At 36.2% G+C, this 23,275-nt stretch overlaps 1 protein-coding gene across 6 annotated transcripts; it reads right to left on the bottom strand.

Annotated features, from left to right (window-relative positions):
* Positions 1–176: 176 nt before the first annotated feature.
* On the bottom strand, positions 177–21,911 carry LOC129569983 (moesin/ezrin/radixin homolog 1). 6 transcript variants are annotated; one of them, XM_055449303.1, is made up of 6 exons: positions 21,423–21,911; positions 17,010–17,067; positions 7,031–7,210; positions 1,836–2,990; positions 1,555–1,755; positions 177–1,487 (listed from the first exon to the last, which is right to left on the bottom strand). In XM_055449303.1, the coding sequence occupies exons 2-6, from the start codon at positions 17,019–17,021 to the stop codon at positions 1,323–1,325; spliced, it is 1,713 nt and encodes a 570-aa protein (XP_055305278.1). In that variant the 5' UTR covers positions 17,022–17,067; positions 21,423–21,911; the 3' UTR covers positions 177–1,322. The 6 variants fall into 6 exon arrangements, with proteins under 6 accessions (XP_055305278.1, XP_055305274.1, XP_055305276.1 ...); XM_055449299.1 differs by having other exon boundaries at positions 10,930–17,067; positions 21,423–21,784; XM_055449301.1 differs by lacking the exon at positions 21,423–21,911 and adding an exon at positions 20,751–20,942.
* Between the last annotated feature and the right edge of the window lie 1,364 nt (positions 21,912–23,275).

The raw sequence follows: 23,275 nt of genomic DNA, 5'->3' as shown, positions 1-23,275 counted from the left end.
TATGGTAATTAGTGGACTTTGTGTATTCAAATGGTCTCTCCGTATTGACATGCATTGCGAAAGGTGTTGACGAGAAATCATAGAAGTGTGTATATTGCGCTGAACGACACTTCAAACTGGTCATCAGCATTTAATGTGTGCGGTAATTAAGTTAAATGAGAACACAAATTTCCATGTTATTCGTTCTATTCCAAAATGCATTTATTTATCAATAATAATATTGTTTTGTTTACATAATTATTTTTGTAAATCATTTTGTATCCCCAACATCTTTCTGTCTTGCTGTTTCATTTTTCCTTAATATTATTCAAAAATATTTGCCACTTCTTCAAGAAGAAGAAAAAAACAAAAGGGACAAGGTGAAAAGTTTTAGAATGATGTACTTGTACATTCTCTGTGTATGGTAGTCCAATGAAGTTTTGCCAGAAAAATGGTTGTAACGAAATATGTTGCAGTAGACCAACGCAATGGGTCGCGAAATACTGTCACTTGATTCACTCTGTATGGAACATTAACCAAGTTCTTTCATGTAAGTGATTCTTAATTAATACTAATAAGCTATTTTACTGGTTTTTTTTTATTCATTCATTTATTTAAACTGAAATAAAGGGAAAGAAATTTCGAAAATAACATTTTTTTAACTGAAATTGTTTGTGTTCATAAACCAATAGTTATATAGCAATTTTGTACCAGAAAAAAAACAAATAAAGAAAGAAATGTACAACATTTTTTAATTTTTTTTAACTTTAATGGAAAAGAAAAGAAAAGTTTTAGTGATCGTGCTTTGCGTTGGTATCGAACCAAGTCAAAATGCAAAGGTGTGTGGAATGCGACTCTTGATAAATTCACTTGTTTTCCTAGACATAACATTTTTTGTTTGTTCCTTTTTGTAAAATTGTTTGATGGAATAATTGATATCATTCGATTCGCTTCTTTTTATACAATGGTTTTTGATGTTTTTTTTTCTTGTTTTTGTTTAGATTTAAATTGATATTTGAATTTGTTTCAACCGAGCGTATCATTTATTATCATATAGCATATAAGCGGCTTCTCCTATCAATCAGATGCAAAAATATGCATTCAAACATCATCATGCAGTAAGTTTTTTTTCTTTTCATTTATTGCTATTTAGAAAAATATTATTATTTTGTTATTATAATTATTGTAGCAAAAAAATTGAATTGTGTTTAGTGATTTTTTTTGATTTTTTGAAATTTTCGATTTCTTTCGTTCACTTTCGAGAAGTTCAACGTGCTGCCTAACGACACGTTTTCGCATGCTCTTCTTTTTCTTCTTTTCGATTGATCTAAGTAGTGAATAGTTTACATATTTTCGAATTGATCGACACGACGTTTCGTGTTTCCTTTACGGATTTCACGCAATGTTTTATATTTGTCGCGACCCTGGCGAACGTTCTCACGATGGATTTTGTCGTTGACAGTTTCCTTCGTCTCATCTCTGGACTGTGCCAAATCTTGTTTAAGTGCCTGCAAATATCAACAATAAGATCATTAGCATCATGTGTTATTTTGTACGCACATGAAGAAAACTTACCTTCAATTGATCATGCAAGCGTTCACTGCGCTCGGCAAGTGTGCGTCGATCCTCGACTGGATCTTTAATATTTTCGTCAATGTCCAAATCTCTTGATACATCGCCGCTGTGGTCACCGTTTGTCATTTCTTCGTCGTCTTCGGTAATATGATGATGTTTTGGTGTAGCTGTGGCAGCCAACAAAGCGGCAGCAGCTTCGTCCTATTAAGAATTCAGGTTAATCAAGGGGATCGATGAAATCAGAAAAATAGCAGAAGCATAATAATTGGCGGTTTACTCACTTGTTTGCGACGGGCTTCTTCGACTTCTTCTTGCAAACGTTTTGTTTCGCTATCTTTAACGTTGACCTCATCTTGGATGCGTTGCACCTCAGCCTGTTTGGCTTGGATTTCGTCTTCCAACTTTTGACGTTCGGCTGCTTCCAAGTTCTTTGCATCCTCCAAACGCTGCAACATCGCTTGGAGCTCGTTTTGGCGCAACTCCAATTCATCCTTAGCGGCTTGCAATTGACGTAATTGTTCTTCAAGGCGACGAATGATATCCTGTGCTTCGATCAAATTGGCCTGTGATCGTTCCATCTCCTCTTGCATGGCACGCAAACGGTCTTCGTATTCTTGTTGCTTCTTTTCGGCACGTTCACGTGCGGCCAACGCCATTTGCAATTTTTCACGCTCCTGTTGCTTGGCATTCTTTTCTTCACGTGCTTGTGCTTTCATTTGTTGCACATCGATTGTGTCCGGTTTGCGGCGTCGCATGTACAATTCATGGTTGCCCATGCACAAGGCCAAAATACGTTTGTTGATACGAACGCGTGGTGCAAAGAACACAAAATCGGGCGCTTTCTTGTCGATCGGTTTGATGATGAATTTTCTATCGTTGAATGAAATGTTACGGATTTCGGACCATGGGAAACCAATTTTGGGCGTGAGCTTATCATCTTTTTCATAGATATTCAGGCCTAGGGCGTCGACACCCAACCACAATTCGGTGCCCTTTTTGTTTCGAATTTCGAAATAATTGACGCCATACATTTCCAAATCCTGAGCAATTTTCAAGTATTCCATCATGGCGTCTTCGCGAAGCATTCCCTTGTGCTCTTGCCACCAGGTCATAATCGATTGTTCCCATTCGTCTTTCGACATTTTATGTTGATCGATAACACGTTGCGGCAACAGGCGATCGTTCGACAAAAATCCCGGATTGTGTGTATTTTTGTTGAAATCACCGTGTCGTGCTTGCACGGCATATGATGCCAACAGCACGGATGTTTCGGGCGGCGAGTAAATTTCGTCTGACAGAATTGCATTCTTCACTTGCAAATAGAACAAACGAAGGGTAATATCTTGGATCAACTCCTCGGCTACATCTTCAGGATAGAATTTGGCACGGAATTTGAATTGAAGTGGATTCTCCTTTTTCACATCTTGGTTCATCACCTACAAGTGAAGTGAACAAAACAAGTAATCATTTATTGTTGGTGCCAATGAATAGAGAGAGAGAGAAAAAAACAACGCCCATATTGAATTAAAATACCACGATTAAATAAACAAAAAAAAAGAGTCTTCGTTAATTATCAACTGCTTAGTTCAAACATACCCAATGTGAAAACGGCATAGACCCTGTCTAGTCCAAGTTAGTAAGTATGCATTCAAATCAAAGAGAAATTAAAAAATGGTTTAAATAAACATTTAAACACATTCGTACTACATGACTGGTTTCTTCGTTCAGTTCCCTTTTGTTTTCATTTTCGACGAAGTTTTTATGTGCCTAGTGACTTTGGTTCAGCAATAAATTTGTCATTGTTCAAAAATGAAAACAAATCGAATTTGTGACACTGATAATAATAAGTGCAGGTATAGTCATATTGAATGAAACAAGTGTTTCATTTTATATTTCGTTTGACGTGACAATTGGAACGAACAATATGTTTTTTTTCTTGTCCATGGAATTGCCATAAGCGGCTTGATTGTGCTGCATTTTTTCTGTTTATGAATATGATTTTCTCAAAATAACTTCATGTGATTGATTGAAACATCGAGGTGACTAAATAAAACTGAAAAAGACAGCAACCAACAAACAGCCGATACAAATACAGAACACATTTTCTTGTCGTGATCGATTTGGATCATTTGTTGTTGTTTACATCGAACATTGCAAACTGAATCATCATTCCATGGAAAACAATATGGGTGAGTGTTTTTCTTATCGCATCGGATGAGGCGAAACAAAGTTTGTCACCACACGAACAAGCGGCAAAATTGGATTGTGGAAAAGTTGAAAAAAATGTCAGTTTAACTGCCTCGATTCCGTGGAAAATCACCTTTTATTGGTGCTTAATTGCTTTATGCTTTCTATCTGATTTAGTGTCGCCTCAAATGACAGCGATAAGCTGCAAAACCATTATATAATTATTAGCATTATTATTATCATTATGAGCAACGAGCATCTACAATTCTTTGTTTGGCGAGCGGCTTTCAAATTACACTTTTTTCGATCATTCTTACCAAATCGTCTTCGTCACTATCCGAGTCTTCGGTTGATTTTTTATTTTTGTTTAATCGTTTTGTGAGACGTTTCGCGTGTTTTACTGCCACACAAAATAAATTCCCCGGCTTGTTTTTTTTAAACAGTTTCGTTTTCATTGAATTCGATAAACATTATTCGTTGGCATGCATTTAATACATAGGTAAAATGAGAAAAATAATTTTTGCAAAGATAATAATAATAATATGTGAAGAAAAATTAGTTTCATGAATGGAAAAACAGGAAATGCCAGGCAATTCGTGATAAATTCAATGGATTGTGCTACGGAGCATTTAAGTCTTTCAAAGGTTACGGTATTTTCACAATTCGTAAAATCTACAATCAAGGGAAATTTACAGGCAATAACAATTTTTATGTAGTTACGCGTAAAATCACTTCTTCGTCTACAATCGACTGAAATGCTCAAACAGTGCTGTAGTTTTCGATGCGCTAATTGGAGTCATGTGTCACGTAGTTTTTTTTCCTTCTTCTACAGTTCTATATTCGGTGTATGATATCACTGTGATCAGACAGAACGAGGCTGCTGTGATTCACTCGTGTGTTCGACAGACAGTGCTGAAGGATTCGCCTGAAAAGATGACGGCTACTCACTGAGCTCCAATGATTGATTTCAATACCGATAAATGAATGAATAATCGAACGAACGAACGAACGAGCGAGCGAGCGGGAGAGCTACACACGCGTTAGAATAAAAGCGAATTGCGCTTGTGTATTGTGACACTCGTATGCGGAACCCCGTTTCATTGTCATATCAGTTTGACGTAATCAGGTTCAAGAGATTTATCTTACTATCTCACTCTCTAGTCCCTATAAGCTGAAACCGAATGATTATTTTGCCATTTGTTTACTCATTAAGTCAGTGGTTTATGCAAAATGATTTGGTCGATGCTGTATTCATTCGGAACGTTATGCTGAAAATGAAATCGATAAAGTCCATAATAAATGCTGATTTTATTCGTCTTCCATTTTGATCATTGTTCGTTGGGCTGCGTTTTTGCAAGTGAGAGCAAAATGACCGAAGCTGATAAGATATGAGAGGGAGGGAACAAATATAACTGTGTTGCAGGCTATCGACTTTATCAGATCGGCAAAGATTAGCTCATTCTTTCTGTGTACTTGTCGCAATTAGTACAGAAAAACTCTATTCAAACGAGATGAAAAGAGAACACTGAGCAGAATGAGGTTGTCAGAATCACCAATATGAAGTTGTAAACGAGCGAATTCCAACCACGGTTGGACATTTCGCAAAATTTTCTCCACATCTCACCTTATAACTGAGTGCAGAAAATTTTGCGAAATGTCCAACCCTGGTTGGAATTCGCTCGTTTACAACTTCATGTTGGTGATTCTGACAACCTTATTTCTCTCTGTGAGTACGAGCTTATTTTGAGAGGAAAAAAAAATTGCTTTTGACCTTCACCGAATTCATTATTTTATGAGCGGCGATCGATTCTATTTGTTCAAAATTAGCTACACGCTTGTTGCACAGAGTTTTAATATATTCTTTGAGATAAAAGATAAAGTTTGAGCAAACAACCGTGGCAAATCGGTACAATAGACCAAAAATTGAGACACATAAATGACTGGATATTTGCGCAAAAGCCGATTGTTTGGAATGCTCGCAAAAACACAGATGAAACGCACACACACATGCCGAATAAGTGGTTCCAGTGTGCGAGTGCAAAATTGTCAAGCTGCAATTGTGCTGGCCGTGGATCAAATCATCATTATCTAAATATCTCCCATGATAAGGAATAAATTAAATAGCAGGCAATTCAAAATTGTAATTTGTGTCTCTCTCTCTCTCTGCTCGACAACGGTCTCAATGATAATACTTTTCGTCGTGTGTTTTTTTTCTCGTGTATATATGCGGCCGCGAAGACGATGATAAAGTAAACTTGGTTTAACCGACCCATAAATTTGTGTATATTCCTACCCAATTTTGATGATGTTGAGCATTGAACAAAAATGTATTTCTATATTGAAGAGCAAAAAAGGCGACCCAAGAACAAATAAAATTCCGAAAAATGAAACAAGCGCTGGCAAATTAATAATGACGATGACGACGACGTCGATGTAATGAGCAACGAGGCAAACAGAATATTATTTATTTCAAGTGGAAGCAAAAACGCGTTCCCTCTTCCCCGCACATCGTTATCATTCTCTATCTCAAAATAAATTTTAAGTGGGATTATGTAAATGGAAATTCGGTTTTAATGTGTATAATATTAGAAAATTGTGGTTATACCTGAACAGAGCAACAACAAAAAATAGCATATGTAATAGAAATGTTCATCGTTGCTATTGTGTTTCGTACGTTCAATCTCTCGCGCATTTATCACACGAATATCATTTACTTTTGACGTTTCAATGGTTCATCATTTTTTGCCTTTACTTCTCTTCGTTCTAACACTTTATCAATTCGGCCGTGTTGGAAGTGTGTTGTTTTGCGATAATTACAATCACCTTTTTCTCTCTCTCTCTCTCTCCGAAAGTGTTAAAAGAAGGCAGAACATTACAATCATTACTTCGTGTGTCGTCAATTTGAGCATTTCAAGTGACTTTTTCCTTCCTGGAACTTGGGATTTAATTTGGCATCCATTCGTGTAAACAGTCTTGATATATACAGTAATTTAGCAGATTTTTTTTATTTTTTTGCACATAATTGGACTACGAGGGCAGATTAGAGTTGAATGTGAAACCAGATAAATTTAGAAAACAAACACGCTTCCAAGCCCATTCTAATGGTGGTGCTACGTAAGGTGTCACATTATAATAATTTCTTTAATGAATTGATTTTAATTAATTCAAGAACAACACACACCGAACTAATGAACAAATTATAAATGGATTTTCTATGTCTAGGGTTATCAACCGCAACCAATTGATTAATTGTGAACTCGAATGTGTGTTAAGTATACAATATACAAACCTTCTTGTACAATTTAATCCAAGTGAGATCGCCCTTTGAATCTGTGTATTGGAGTCCAAAGAACCAAACCTCGCGCAAACCAATCGTTTTGACCACTTGATCGAATAACTGTTTGCCGGTGGTAGTTTGCTGGATAGCAAACTCCAATTCGGCGTCCATGGTGGTGACGCGGACATTCAGCTGAAAACGAAAAGAAAATCAATTAGTACATAGAAAAAAAAGAACAAATTATTCACATGTAATACAAAACAGAAGAAAATGAAGAAGAAGAAGAAGGAGAAAAAAGGCATTAGTCAATTTTGTTTTCATAAGTGTTTGTTTGGATTTCTCCTAACGATGTTAAAATTGCTGCCTTCGAAAGTCAAACGTCAAGGTAAACTTGAATTGAATTGCATGGCTAAGCCTGTTTTCGGCATTTGAACACAGGTCTACGTTTTGCATCGTCATTCGCACGGTACGACACATGTTACAGCAGCAGCAGCAGCAGCAACAACAACAACAAAAAGTAACTCTTCTACCGATGAAATTATAGACATTTTCGCAATGACAAAATCCAAAACGAAGACGAGCGACAATAACATAAGAACTCTTGAGAAAATCGATCTTGTGTTGCTTTTATTGGCGATTGAGCGATTGACAAATCATCGGTTTTAATTGCCGTCGGAAATGATTTCAACGAAAAGAGGAAAAATAGCACATTTTTCCTTATCTCTTCGTCTGAGTGACGCTTCCCAGACAATTAGCAAAGTCTAATTATTATCTCGAATCCATTTCATCCGCCGGCTTTATGACATTCTCATTAGGATCTCAACGAAAGCGAAAAACAATCGAATACCGAATCAATAATAATTGAACCCATTGTTGTGGCTGTTGCTTTTTTCTTTAACGATTAAAAATAAGAGTGTAGAACAAATTGCCGGGCGATTTGTGTTCGGGGAAAAACCCGACCACTTGTTGATGCGATGGCAAGAATTGCATCGACCCGTATTAACATACTTTTTTAGAATTATCATGAAGAGAAAAAAACATTTCGAAAGCAGATATACTCAAACAACAACAACAGCATAAAATGCAGCGATAATTCCATTTGCATGATAAATTGTAGTGTTTGCAGCCGTCGAATGAATTCGATGGATCATGTGATTGACTGAATAGGTTTTTTATGGCTATTTTTTGATGAAGTTTAATTTAAAACTGCTAACATTAGATGCATAACTGACGAACCGAGCATAGAATCGGCACTTGAAATAATTGATAAATTTTCTTTTTAAATGGAATAACGGTAATATATTTTGTTCATTATTAAAATGATTTGAGAACAAATTGAATCAGACTCTGAATCTCATGAAGCGTTAAATTCACATGACTCAGACACAACATGACCGAACATATAACACGGCATGCTGTAGAAACAGATGTAGCAAAATGGATCTTTGATATTTCATTGAGACAAATAAAACGAATAAGCGACATATCTTCGGAATGGTGAGAATAAAATTAAAGAACACTTTGATCGTGTTCCGGTTCTTGTATCTCAAGCCAGCACAAAGTTGAATTTTTCGTCTGAAATGCGATGAGATCATTGCACATGTGCACATCCATATATAAGAAAGTAGTGGAGAGAAAAAAACAATGAACATGTCCCGAAGTCAGTTTTTTCAAATTAATTTATGTTCAGCTCGAAAGCCTACTTATTAAGCCGCTATCGTTGACGAAAGCGAATTATTGCTGTGATGTGCTGTGCTGTGCTGTGCTGTGTTGTTGTGGTTTGAAATTGTTTTTATTTTCTTTCTGAATTGATATAATTTCGAGCTGAACGCAACACAATTGACAGGGTTCTGAAAATGTTTTCCGGTTTGGTCGAGTGTACAATGCAATCGAAGATCTCTCAGCGCTCAGCACAAAATTCGTTTCATAGAAAATGCAATTTGTAACCACACTTGACGCCTAGTTCGTTATCATGCTGTGGCGAGCAGACGGGTGCGCGAAAAAATAGCAAATGGCGATAGCAAATTTGCATTTTCCACACGATCCGCTGAATGAATTTGAATGAAGTAATCGGCAAGCAGCGAAACGGTAAAAAAAAGTGAACAAATCAAAAATCAATTGTTTTGCTTGGATCGAATGAATTTAGCGATGTGATTGTTGCGTGGTCGCCATAATTTGCTTTCGATCGCCGAACACTGTTGTCGAGAATCAAAAACAACAACAGCAGCAACAGCAACAACAACATCGAGTGAGGCAGTAGCTAAAAGAGAACGAATCGCGCGCATACACGAAAAAAACACATTTGAATTGCATTATATTTCGTGTTGGTATTGTGTTTGGGAGCTCGAAGGTTACCTACTTCATGCTTCAACTGAATTGTTCAAAAAGCGACGAACATTCGATCTCGCGCATCTGCGATACAATAATTAATTCCATTCAATTTGATTTCATGTTGGCCGCGGATGCTGCTGCTCGAATGCTGTGGCATACTGATAGCATTTTCCATGTTTTTTTCTTTCTACAACTCAGCCACTGCTATCGTTCGCTGAGATGTGAAATAGCCGCAAAGACATGGCAATACATGAAGTAAATAAGGTAAAGATGACGTTAATTTTCGTTTGATCGATGCTTTAGCATCATTTTTCTAGGCCGGCCATTACATTCGGTTGGCGATAGAGATTCTTTTCGAATGAGCTGCAGGCCAAAACTTGAACACAATGCAACACGCACACTCATGTGCTACAATAACACGCACATTCTGACTCACTGGATTATATCTAACATGAAGCTTTTTACACGCTTCATTTCATTCGGTTTAGTTTATGTAGGCGCTTCGCGTAGAGTTTATGTTACCATTTTACGAACAATGATTTATCTTTCCCAAAGAAAAAAGCAACAACAACAATTGCAGCGACGGCGGCGGCGGCGGCGGCACCAGCAATAGAAATGAAAACAAAAAAATGTAAGTTTTGAGCTGTTAACGAGTCGAGGAGAAAAGCGATTATTCAATTATCATACATTGCGCACAATGTTTGGTGCATATAGCTCAACGATAAATTTCGTTTTGCAATCGCCACACAGCAATTGCTGTGTGGAATCGATGTTATTTCTTTTTCTTTCTATTTTGTGTATTTCCATCGCACTTGATTCTCATCTTAATCACATGCATCACGGGTTTTATACTCTCGTTAAGTGGATGTGTCTTTCGTAAATCGGATTTAAAGCAAATTGTAAGTAAATTTGCACTTTGGACTGCTGGACCAAACGTAATCAATAAAATTGTGTAGACGAAGAATAGCAGAAGAAAAAACAACAACAGCAGCAGCAGCCGCAGCAACAACAACGAGTAAGTGAAGAAATGAATGCAACGTGACTTCATGACTTTCTATTTCGGGACAGGTTTTCTAAACATGATTTGCCTCAAAATGTTTTTCTCTTCATCATGTTTCTGTTGTCTCTTCCCGTCGATATCATCTGTACTTTATGAGCAGTTTAACCATTTTGCATTGAATGTAATGCAAAGTCAATTGCTATACGCACATCTCCGCCACTTTATTCGGCCGATAGTGGCTCGATGAAACAAATGAATAAAAAAAAAACTAAACGGCTTTATAAATTTCGCTTTCATCTTTTCTTCGTCCGTAAACGAGTCGATTCGATCATCATCGTCTGCAAAGCAACAGTAAAGCGGACACCTGTATACCCTAAGACTGGCCGCACTTTTTCATTCTTATAATTACTTTTCGTACGTTTTCGACCAACTTTCAAAATTCTTTCTCACTTTGAAATGAATTGTTGGGTGCAATCGTACGGAACAGATATTTGGAAAATGAACATTACGCAAAAGTCTATTCAAATCAATAACGCCACACAAAAAAAAACAACAAATAATTGAAAAAAGTGTCACCAACCATTTTACTTGAGGAAACCATGCTGGTGAATGGATTTTATTTCTTTGAATCTTTGAAAATTTTCTAATAACTTTCAACTGAGCTGCGTTTTACTATCGTATGGACTTTTCCCTCACTTATTTTTATGATGCACTTCACACAATCTTACGCACACGCTTGCACAGAAACAGCAACAACAACTACGAGAAAACACGTTTCGAATCGATTTCAAATTCATGGAACGATTCACCAACGAATCGTCCAATTTCTTTTCTTTCTTTTTTTTTCTTCTTTTGTTTCTCAAAAGTCTGCTTTCTGAATTATTTTATCGTTTTTTTTTAACTCGATAAAATTCACACCAAAAGAATAAATGTAAAACTGTGTGTAAATGGTGGAATTTGAATTTGTTAAGGGTGCGACACCGGATAAAAAATTCAAAAAAATCCGTTTAAAATACTCAGACCAAGACTGTACGTAGCCTGACTCTGAATTGCCCAAAATTTAAACAGAAACTGACGTTAATTCGCTTTGTCTGGCTCAGCGAAAGTCGTATTTTCGACCGTTAAAACTGAACCAAAGTGAAGTGATGCGGTATAGTGATGCTATTGCCATTGTTCGCTTCTCTTTTTCGCGCACTCTTTGCCTACATTGACAGACACACACTCACACAGAGACGAACGAGAAGCACTCACACATGGAACCATGCGTATCGAGCGAAACAAACGTTGCAGAAAGATATCGGCTGTGGCCCAACGAATGAATCGAGAGCGAGATGGATATTGATGCGCGACGCACTCAAAACGGCATCTGCGCTCCTCATACACTACGAGCATGTATTGGAATTGTGTTCGTTACAAGGCGCAGCATTAGTCATACTTTGTTGCGACGCGTTTGGCGGTACACTCTCTCAGTTTGAGCCTGTCTCTCCTTCTCGCTCATGCTTGTATCGTTGGATAAATTTTGAAGAGCATGCGTTTTTTTATGCTTCGGTCATTTCTTTGTATTCAGCGCCGAAAATATACGTTTAACGCATGAGCCAAAGCCCATATCATGAAATGTGAACGAATACCAACGCTGCGTTGTCTACTCTTTTTTTTTACTAACATCACGAACATTTTTTTATCCTCCGTTGTTAACATACTGAAATATTGACTTTTCGCGTCTCGCAACCCGTCACAATTCATATGAAAACATTCTAAAACGTGCAAGAGCCTTCGACGCCAAACATATTAAATTCTATTTGAAGAAGCTTTGTTAAAATTACATATCAAAACAATGGCATTTGCACACGATGAAAGAAAATCACATCGGTAAACGAAATGTTTACAATTCAATGACGTCTGCGGAATTCAGTCGATTCCAACACGATAGCAAATTGATTTTGTTCTTCTTGCCCAAACACTTCCATGTTGGTCGTATTCGGTTCATACTGTATTAAATTTTCATTACGATCGATAATGTAATAAAAAGGTTGATATTTGGCATTTCATTCAAAAGTCTTATCACATTGAAAAGAAAAAAAAAGGAATTCCCGACTTTATTCTCGTTATTTCATGTTATCGTTTCCTTCATGTACGACACATTATGTAATATTTTATTTTTCAAGCTCGCTGCCTGAAAATATAATTGATTGAAAATTGTGACTTGCGGAAAGCATTTTCACAGTGTTCGTTTCGAACGTTTCGTCTGTGTAGCAAATGTGTGGTTTCGTCAAACAGGAAAATGAACCGTTGTAATGAACGTAGCAAATTGACTAAGTACCTAGACATTGGGCGACCAAACGATCGTGACCAAAACACCGATTCTTATTTCAATGTTATTGCTAAATGGTTGCGAACGATTGTTGGCGACTAAGTTGCGTGTATAAAAAACAAAATCGTTCAATAAGTTCAGAGAATCGTACAATATGAAATTTTTAGCAAAACTAACGAAAAAAAAAACCACTAAAATAAAATGAAACCATCTATGGATATTTTCGAGTTTCAAACGATTGACGCTTTTGTTGCTTCTACCATGTATTTCAATTGTTTTCTGCGAAATAAAGTGCATTGGCATTATGCGTGGCCAATCTCGAAAAATCGATTTCAAACTTGCTGTTTCTTTCTCGCTACCGCTTTTTATCGCATTCAAACAAATATAAATAACATTTTTGTTTTTCACTCAACGAATTGATGACAAAATTGCGTGCAATATTTAACACTGTTATTTTTTTTCTCCAAAGCGAAAACGATTGATTAAACGATTTACTTCAAACGACAAGTTAATTAAGAAGTAACCAAACATCGGCAACTCCAATTAATTGGATTGTTCAACTTAAAGATAAAATAAATTGCCAACATCAGAATGTCTAAGCAATGGCATAGTTTTTCTTTCTTTCTCTCTCTCTCTCTTTTAGCCAATCGAATGGAAAAATTGCTCGAAAAAAGTGTAAACAAAGAGAAAACAAAAAGATTCATATTTGAAAGAAGAAAAAACATTCCAACAAGTGAATCAAAAACTGTTACAAATACATGTAAACGGTTCCAATAGGCACAATGGCACATTCGATTATTTTGTCCAAACCCATATAAATTAAATCACGAAAAATAAATACAGAGCCACATAATGAAAACTCACTGAACCAGCAAAACAAATTTAAATATAAATTGTTGTTTAATTCAACGGAAGAAGAAAAGCAAAAAAAATGTGACTGGCTGTTTAAAAAACAAGTTGGAAAAAAAGCAGGGAAATGAAATAAGAAGATTGGAATGTTTTATTTTTCATAAAAAAACAAAATGACATGCATGTTACTCATTAGGATGTCAAAGCACCTATAACTCATTATTTTCACAACGTGCAACGCAAATGACAGAATCCCACCAAAAATAGTATATCAAGTTAATTCCATGAAAGTGATGCTTTGATGGGTAAACACAAGATGAGCCAAACGACGAAAATTATTGTGTGAACAGTGACTGTTCTTACATCAGACAAAAAAAACTATGTCTTGTTTGTGCCTTTGTCGTTACACCATACTTACTAACTATGCAAATGAAATCGGTATCATTTGTTTTGTCACTGAAATTTTGTCTTCATTTCGTGTTTTTGGTTTGTTTATCGTTTATTTTTTTGCATGCTCTTCGCTTTTACCTAGACCTATAAAACCATGACAAATACATACATGAACGATTGTTTTACGCTCAAGCATACCACAAACTCACGCATTCACCATACAATGGACGGAGTGGTGAAGTCGAAATTGAGGCGACCACAGAACTTTTGATTTTACAATGAATTACCGAAAATATCATTCGAGAACGAAAATTGAGTATATATACAAGCGCGCGCGCTCCCACAAATCCATCGAGATGCGTTGGTCTGGCTTTGTTGTCTGTATCGCATTTCCTTTTGCTTTCGTTTTGTTTTTCGAATCCGTTTGCTTGTGTTCTTCTCCTTCGTGCAAATCTATTATTAATAAGTGTCTGCTTTAAAATTTACTTTGCTGCTTTTTCTTTATTTTTAAAAATGACGCCGAACACTGACACTACGACCGCAACGTTCCCTGTTTTGAGTATTAATTCTGTTTTGGGTGTATTTTCGCCATCATTCTTATTTCATTCGGTTATTTGTTTTCATTTTCGACAACGTCAGACAATTTGAATGGGTTTTGGTGCGAATCTTTAAATTCGCATCGATTGCTTCAAACATTCGTCGGATGCAGGCACATCAAAAGACATTTGCACAATACACTCAAACCACATTCCATATACAAAATTCTTTCGTTACGACCAGAAGAAAAAAAAATGTTTAAAATGCAGTCAACTGGTTTTTTGTGCATGTGATTTGTTTTTGTGTGTTGGTTAGAAACCATTGCGAAACGATCCAAACATTTTTTTGCCCGGACAAATTAGTCATTGCGTTCAGCAATTAACCCACGAGATTTAAATACCGTTCTTGCGACGCCAAACGTCGAGTGTGTACTTTTGCGGCATGAATGTAGATCACTACGGTCGTTTTCTTATCAAAACAACCGAAACAAGGTGCCACTGATATCGAGTCTATCGTTTTTCGCTCTTTTGTCAGTTAGAATTAGGGAGAAGCAGAATAAAAAAACTCAACACTGAAAGCAAACACGAATGACACACATATTTGTCGCACTACAAGCGTACAAACCACGCATAATGCGCGTTAATCGAATAGCAAGTTGAATCATATATAAAAAAAATTGTTTGCTTTATTTTCTTTGTTCATATTTTTCATCGTTCGCTTTTTTTGCTTGCTTGCTTGCTTACATGCTCTGCCTCGCATGTCGCTGCTTTTATTTTCGTGTGTGCGTGTTGCTATGACGGATTTCAATGATATGGAAATTTATTTTATTCACAAAATTCGCTGCGTTGAAAGTGATTTTGATTTCTTTCGTCTGACTGCATGGAAAACTTTATTCGGTCACTTTAACTTGGTTTTGCTTTCATTTCATTTCATTACCGATGAGGGCCTTTTTACTTTCATCGCCAGTTTCAGAGTATTAATGATGTTGCTCCAAGACAATGCGGTTTTGATAAACCACCATTCACGCATATTTTTGCTTTTGTTAAATCATCGCCGATATATTTTAATGTCGCGTTACGTTTTCGCATTTTTGCAAGTCCGAGCTCCCAATTCCTTTGCATAACGTTTTCATCGACGATATTGATCGTTTCCAAAAGCATGAATTACATTTTCGCTACAAAAATGTGGAACAATTCACAAAATGACAACATGGAAGACCCATGAATGTTTTATCTTCTATGAATGAAATGAACTAATGACCTTTGTTTCCACACCTCTTGAATATTGCAATGCGATGGCAAGTTTCAGATTTTCCAAGAAATACACACTAACAAACGAACGAACGAACGAACAAACGATTGAGTTGTAGTAACATCTTTTTACGTCAGACGGTGTACTTGAATGGAATTTTTTTCTTTCAAATAGAGCCAATAAAATTATGATTCACCATCGGATAAATTGTTATTGGACTCATTTAGATCGTAGCCATTTCATTTTTTTTTGTCTCTCCTGTTATGAATTCAAAATGCATTTTGTTTGTCACAAAAGAAAATAAATGTCCCTGTTACGTAAATCGATTTTAAAAATATCCGAACATGTTTGAAGTCGCTCACTATGGGCTTAGAGAGTGTGATCGTAATCAAAGAGATTCGAAATTTTTCGACACACGCCACTCTAAATGAACCGGCAGAATGTCATCATCGTCTCTAAGAAAAAAAACTGGTTTGACTAGATTCGGTTTTTTTTGTCGGTTGGTCGGTTTTTTCGTTGCCTCTCATGATCTAATAAATGGAGTTCGACAGTTTGTGTGATTCAAAGCACTTTGGAACAGAATATTTCCATAGAGCTCGGCGACCGACCGTATAGTTGATGGTTTTTTTTTTGCTTTTTACTTCTTTCCCCAAAACAATGAACTATTTTGCTTAGTTCTGCGTTTAATGTGCAGCACAGTTGAAAATGGGCCGAAGAACAATGGGCTACAGAAAGTCTTTTTTTTTCTACATTGCGTACACTATGAAAGAAGATTTCCATTGGTGTTGAAAGAAAACCGCCGCTTCTCTATATCGCGCGCGTTACCTATTTGTTGAGTGAATCGTATGGCTTCTCCGCATTGCATGGAAATGGTAATAATTGTGCCTATGTGACACAATTTATATCCAGTGTCCATTGTCCATTCGGTGGCATTAAAAATACCAGCGAAAGAAATATGGCCTGTGTATGTTAGCACGCGGGCTAGACTCAAGAATCACATTAAAACAAAACAAAACACAATTTCTACATTTGTGGCGAATACATTCATTCGGCTTTTCATTATGTCGTCAAAAGATATGTGCTTTCAATGCTGCAAATATCTTGATTTTGGAATGTCTAGTGAACAATAATGAATTGTCACGTCTGGTAGAATTTTCAACACAGAAAAAATGTTGCATTTTTGTCGGCAGAACCAAAACTGATTCATCGTTCTGGCTTTGCGAAATGAAGACATTTTCTTCCTAACTCCTTCGGCAAAGAATTATTTTGACGTATAGCTAACCCGATCTATCTTATAATACTTGAGCATTGTGCAAACTTACCGATTTAGGCATTTTGATGATGATTCAATGAAGCAGCAACTGAAGTTATTGAACAATACTGAAAAGAAAATAAACATCAATTTATTAGATTACGATCGAACGAGAAAGAAAAATTGGCAAGAAGAAATGGCAATTCAAACAAAGCGTTTCTTTTGAATCGAACAACAGAGCAATAATAATCCTATCAAAATCAACAAATTTGTTGTCTGTGTTCAAGAAATAAATGTAATCGGACATAGATACAAAAATAAATAGGTGACAAAGTGTCGATATATCCGACAGACTCATGCTGAGCTCAACTAAAATGGATCAAATACAATGGATATGTGCAAATACCAGTACACGCATGAAATTACATGGTGCGTTTTAAACACAATTAAATAGAAAGTTTTACAACTACAGCGGCAGCATGGAAAAATATTAACAATATTCAATTTCATTCACATAATCGGTTGATGGACGTTGCAGTACATAGCGCGTTAGGCATTAGCGTTGATATGTTTGTATGTACCAACACATCGTTGTAGCTCATTTCGTATGGCACACTCATTCACACATTCACACCGAATACTGTTGGTTTTTTCCTTCTTCTCTCTCTCTCTCTCATTCCCCAAGTATTTTTCAATTCGATCAAACTCTCTTCTCCGTGTGGTGATTTTCTTCGCTTCCGCGACATTCTTTCCCTTCCGGCGTAGAAAAAAAAACAGCAATTATATCTCACAAATGAGATACACAATTATAGCTGCACCGATCGAATGCAACGTGTATTTTTTTATGTGTCATAATGCAAATGCGGAATGCTATTTTTGCTGATCAATCATCATCATTTCAGAATCTTATGAAACATCAATGGTCTAAAATTAAAATCACAAAAAATGCATTGCACTTTTGCCACATCTTTTTCCTTTTATTATTTTTATTCGTCTAGCGAATAGTACAGTCAGAGTGAACGGTGTCGCCCGTTAGCATGAATGAACAAATGTAATCAGCAGCAGTTTTTACAGGTGCAATTTATCATGTCTCTTATCTAGTGGCTATCGCCATACATGCACAATGCTGAGCAGCACGTTTATTAAACGGTGCGCGGCATCAAGTGAAAGAGAATGAACGCGACGTGTATTTGTTGCTATTGTCGACTTTGTTCACATTGTAATCATTATCATTTGGAATACAACAGATAAGTACTGTTGACTACGTAACGCAACTGCGGTGGATTTTCTTCGGAATGATAGATATTCTTCGTCACATCACCAAGATGCAATGGAACATACTAATTACTTAAGTAATTAAATAAATGGCTTTCATCAATCGAACACTGAATTGATATTATTTTTGAGACATATCGTTTGTGTGTGTGTGTGTGTGTGGCATACAGCATGACATTTTATAGGTTAGTAGTTAATTAGGCTGTACAAACACGGTATGTTTATCTATTTAATGTATGCGGCGAATTCATTCCAATCAGTTATTTATCGAGCAGCATTGCACACACTTTTAATAACATGAAAATAATTCGCCTGCCTGGTCATGAGGCGAAACGTTCAACAACTGTGGAACATTCGGTATGAACAAAAAAATGCCAATGCTAAATTTCTTTGATATAATCAAATTGTTTGAAAAAAGAGCGAACGAAAAAAGAGCAACCGATTTATGTTATATTTTTTGCGCGTTCAAAACTCAGTCACATGGGAAATAGTCGTTCTTTTACGGCGATCACCATCGCAACCATAAAAATGTGTCTTCATGTCGCTAAACTTGGAAACATAATCCCATGAACGTGTGAAAGAAATCACACTCGCTATAAACTGAAATACAAATTGGTTTGGATGATGAATGATTTGTGTTGTTTTTCTTTCTTTTTCCCAAGCAGCGTGTAAAAGTTCGCACCGACAGATGGGTGGAAGTATCCATTTTGCATATCGTATCGAATTGATAAGAGCGACCTTTTCACACCCAGTTTGGAATTTATTCGTGGAAACACATATGTAGCAACGCAAATGATATTTGATAAGGTTTTAGCTATAAGCACTCAAGAATCAGACGGTTGGTATTGTCGATATGTCGAGTTTAGCGTAAAACTTTTGGTTTCGACAAATATTACGACATGATCAAAGAATGTCGAAATCATTGCGATAAATAAATAATGTTTTGTGTCGAAGAGCAAAAACACGACAGTGATAAGAAAACTCTCGTACTTCAGAGTAATATGAAACAACTCAAACAAACAAAAACGGTTTGAAAATAAATAAATAGCATAAATTTATTATTCCAGCACATTCGGTTAGCAGAAAGGAATGCAAATCACCGCCGAAGTATTATAATAATTTGCACCAAAAGTGATTTGTATGCAAAATTCAAAACCCTCACACTCAAAAACATACCACACAAAGTTAATAATTATTTTTTCACAGCTTGAAAATTTCACTCTACATTCACAAAAGTGGGCAATCGAATGCGTTTGAATATGAAAAAAAGAAAGAGCAGCACGTTTGTTAAAAGCTTGCACATTCGGCCAAATTAACAGATCAAAGAGGGGAAAAAATGTAAAACCAAATATTATAATGAACACAAAATCAAATAGAAAATGTTCCACCTCATTTCTTGTGTCAAATGTGTTGTGTTGTTTTTTTTTGTGTCGGATTTTGTTTAAAACATTTTTATGTTTTTTTTCTCTCTTCTCTTTTCGAACTGAAATGCACAAACAATAGCACACAGAGCAGAGAGCAATGCAACTGACTCATTTAGAGCTGATATACGCCTTCGATGGTTTGTGTGTGAATTACACGAGTATATTGTGCAGACGTGCACGTTGAGCATGAGATTGAAAAAGACAAGCAGATTCGTAGATTACACACAACGAAACACGGTCCCGTGGCGGAGAGAGCGCTCCAAGTACGACTTTTTCGAAACGAATTCACACATACACACGGCCACTCACATGATCATCGTTAATTGCTATTCGAAGAGCTTCATATAAATATGTGAGCAATCTATTCAAATGTTTTTTCTCCGTAATACTCACTGACACAATCTCACACACAACCGAACTGTTGAACTAGGTGCTGTTGCGCTGCTGTATCGTTTCTTTTTCTTTTCTTCTTTTTTTTTCGGGAAAGAAAGAGATGTTTTCTACTACAAACTTCGGACTACAGCAATTGGCAAATATTTGGAAAGCACAAAAAATGTCACCAAATTGATTTAATTATCAATTCCGAATTTCATCCAAAATGGATCGATTCGAGGTAATGGCACTCGGTATATTTGAATTTTGATGTTTTATTGTGTATAGCAAACGCGTAATGATGAGTACAAGATCAAAAGGTAGAAAATCCATTGCACATAAATTCAATTCATCACGTGCTCCATTTCGTTCGTTTAACACATTTCTCCATTAATTTTGGCGATCGAAAGTAGCCAGCGAAAGAGAAAATAAAAATTTGGCATAGATAATGCGAATGCGATCGTGGTTGGGCAACAAACTGATGCAAGTTTATTGTCACAAGTGATGACGAAATCGCGCGTAAAATGCTAAGAAAGGCGAGGTTCTCTTTCAATGTATTTGAACTTTTTTTTCTCTGCTGAAGAAGGTTTCTTTGGCACTTGAAAATTTTAAACACACAATCAACTAAACCATACGATGACATCGTCACACAACCAAAATCAATCGTTAGCATAATTAAAACACTCGACGAAAAAAAAAATTGGTACGAGAAAAAGAAGGTTATGATCCAACGAAAATACCTGTTGTATCGTGCTGTTTCGATCAAATATTGCAAACGAAATAGCACTTAATGGAATTATTCCGTGATTTTTGTTTCTCAAACGACACAAAACCACGTACAATGATCAAACGAAACTGTATAACTAACTTTGCACGAGAGCCGAATAGCGATAACAACTCATCGGGTCGATTCAGTCGGTCTCCGTGAATATTTGTCATACATTTCAATACAGTTGTAAGCCGTTTTCTATTGGCCGTACGTGTGCAAAGAGAGAGCAACAGAGAAGGAGAGAGCAACGGATATGTGTATATAATTGGCTGTGGCGTAGTACACACATATACCCAAATCGCTTCGTACCGACGTTTCAAGCAAGCGGAAAAAACCTCACCAACCAACGAGAATTTCATAGAAAAATCTTGGAACTCACTGAGAGAGAAACAAAAATCACTGTCTTTTCAATACACATAAGCGCGATATTGTGTGTTTATGCTTTGAAAAAATGCAAAAAAATACAAAGCGCAAATAAAATGACATCGAAATGTTCTACACAGTCACCGATACAATTGAATCGATGATGATTTGATAAATGGTGCCTAACACCGAATGGAAAAGAGGTGTTAGTACATTCATTCAGTTGAGTTGTGCCATACAAACAATAAGTTTTGTTGAAAAAAGAATATAAATGTCATACCTGTAAACAGCTGCGATTTGATATGAATTTGTTCACCTATTGTTGGATTTATTTTGCAATTTCGATGCACAATGCAATTTGAAAAAAAGTCAAAATTGTAAAGACTAAGCTCCAAAGAATAACAACAACAATTTTTCCTTTAGCGGCTTAACAATGTCGGTGTTGTGTATGTTTCTCTCTTTCTCGCGACATCAAACACTTTCAACAAATAAGTAGAAAAAATGTTTTAACAACTTAACTTTTCAATTCTTTTTAAGAATCACAAAACGGAATTTCTTCTTAAAAAATCTTGTATTAAAATTATTTTTTCGGATGCGGTGCAAATGCCGATATATCTACAGCCAAATTGTTTCGTACTCAACCAACCGCATTTGAGCAATAAAAAAAAGTGTGTAGACTCTGAATTTGACAATTCAATACCGTCACACAGCCATAATTTTACAAATATTCGGTAGGTGCAACCATCGTCTGACTCGTTAAATTCAATACAAGCATGCAAAGAGAGCATGGGTGAAACGCACACGAGCGAGCGAGACAACATGAGTTTTAACATTCAAATTCGGACGCTGTTTTTAAATTCGCTCCGCTTGTTGAATGTATTTCAACTTGAAACCAAATTTGATATTCACATTCGCAAATTTGCCAAAGGATATTTTTAAAAACTATTATCCGAACTCTGATTTATTCAACAAAATTGAATGAAATTACTTGAAATGTTTCTTTTTTTTAATCATGTTTGACATTTGAAATATTATCCATTGTGAATGGCTCACTTTGGCTCATTGCAAAATGTAATTCGAATGCTCCTTTGTCCGTTACAAAAATTAACAAATTCAAACACCAAACAAAAAGATTTTTGTTGTGTTTGAATAATAAAATAAAAGGAATAGTGTCGGATAGCTAGGATATTTTAGTTTAGTAAATATTGATGTTGAAATGTCAGAAAAGAACTATTTCGAATTGAAGTTTCCTACGTTTAGCACAAGTAAATGGTCAACACTGAATATGATCTGATAAGACACTGAAACAAACTGAAAATATAACGTCAATGTCAGGTTATCGTCAACAAAGCCGGTATAAATTCGGTGTAATTGGCACCCAATTCACAGAATTTATAAGAAATCAGAACGGTTTACATCTTGTCTGAAGCGATTGAACTGTATAACTGTGAAAAGTCGTTCAATCAATTTTATTCGATTTTACTCCCATACTTAAAATCAGTCAAGTGCGAGAAATTGGCAAAATATGGTCTTTAAATCCATAAAATACGTGTACATATGTGTAGTACTGGTTTTAGTTATTGCACGAATGAATTCAGTTCAGTATGTTTTGGGGTATGTATGAATAATGGAAAATCAAACAAAAGGGGCTAGTTTCGAGCATCAACTAAAAATTACCTATTTCCATTTGAATGTGCACAGTGAATCGGAACACGATCGTGACTCTCGTCCAGACAACACAATCCCTACAAAATGTGATAATACTACAAACCCAGCAAACGATTTGGACAAATGCAGGGGATACGGCCAATAAAAATGCGGAATTTGTGAGTGCGACTCAAATCACTATGGACGCAACTGTGAATGTTCGATGTAAGTTATTGTTGTGAAAACGAAGCGTTGCAAACAGTAAATAAGAGGCTTTGATTGATATTTTGTTTTCTGATTATATCTTGTTTTCATTGGGATGCAGTGTTGATGTGCACGGTGAATTGGTACGTGATCATGGCTGTCGTCCAGACAACACAACCTTAACCGATTGCAGCGGAAAAGGCCAGTGTGTATGCGGTGTTTGCGAGTGTGACAAACGAAACAATCCAGAGGAAATCATTTCGGGAAAATATTGCGAGTGCG

This window comes from Sitodiplosis mosellana, unplaced genomic scaffold (assembly GCF_009176505.1).
Source record: "Sitodiplosis mosellana isolate CC-2019 unplaced genomic scaffold, AAFC_SMos_1.0 Smas_scaffold_47, whole genome shotgun sequence".
NCBI classification, from domain to species: domain Eukaryota; kingdom Metazoa; phylum Arthropoda; class Insecta; order Diptera; family Cecidomyiidae; genus Sitodiplosis; species Sitodiplosis mosellana.
The sequence above is the reverse complement of the archived record's forward strand: the minus strand, read 5'-3'. Positions and strand labels throughout refer to the sequence as shown.

Coding starts and splice junctions, on each gene's coding strand:
- LOC129569983 (XM_055449299.1), bottom strand. CDS start 10,950: ATGGTTTCCTCAAGTAAAATG. Junction 2,991..7,030: donor GGATTAAATTGTACAAGAAG/GTTTGTATATTG, acceptor CTTCACTTGTAG/GTGATGAACCAAGATGTGAA. Junction 1,488..1,554: donor GCTTGCATGATCAATTGAAG/GTAAGTTTTCTT, acceptor TGATATTTGCAG/GCACTTAAACAAGATTTGGC.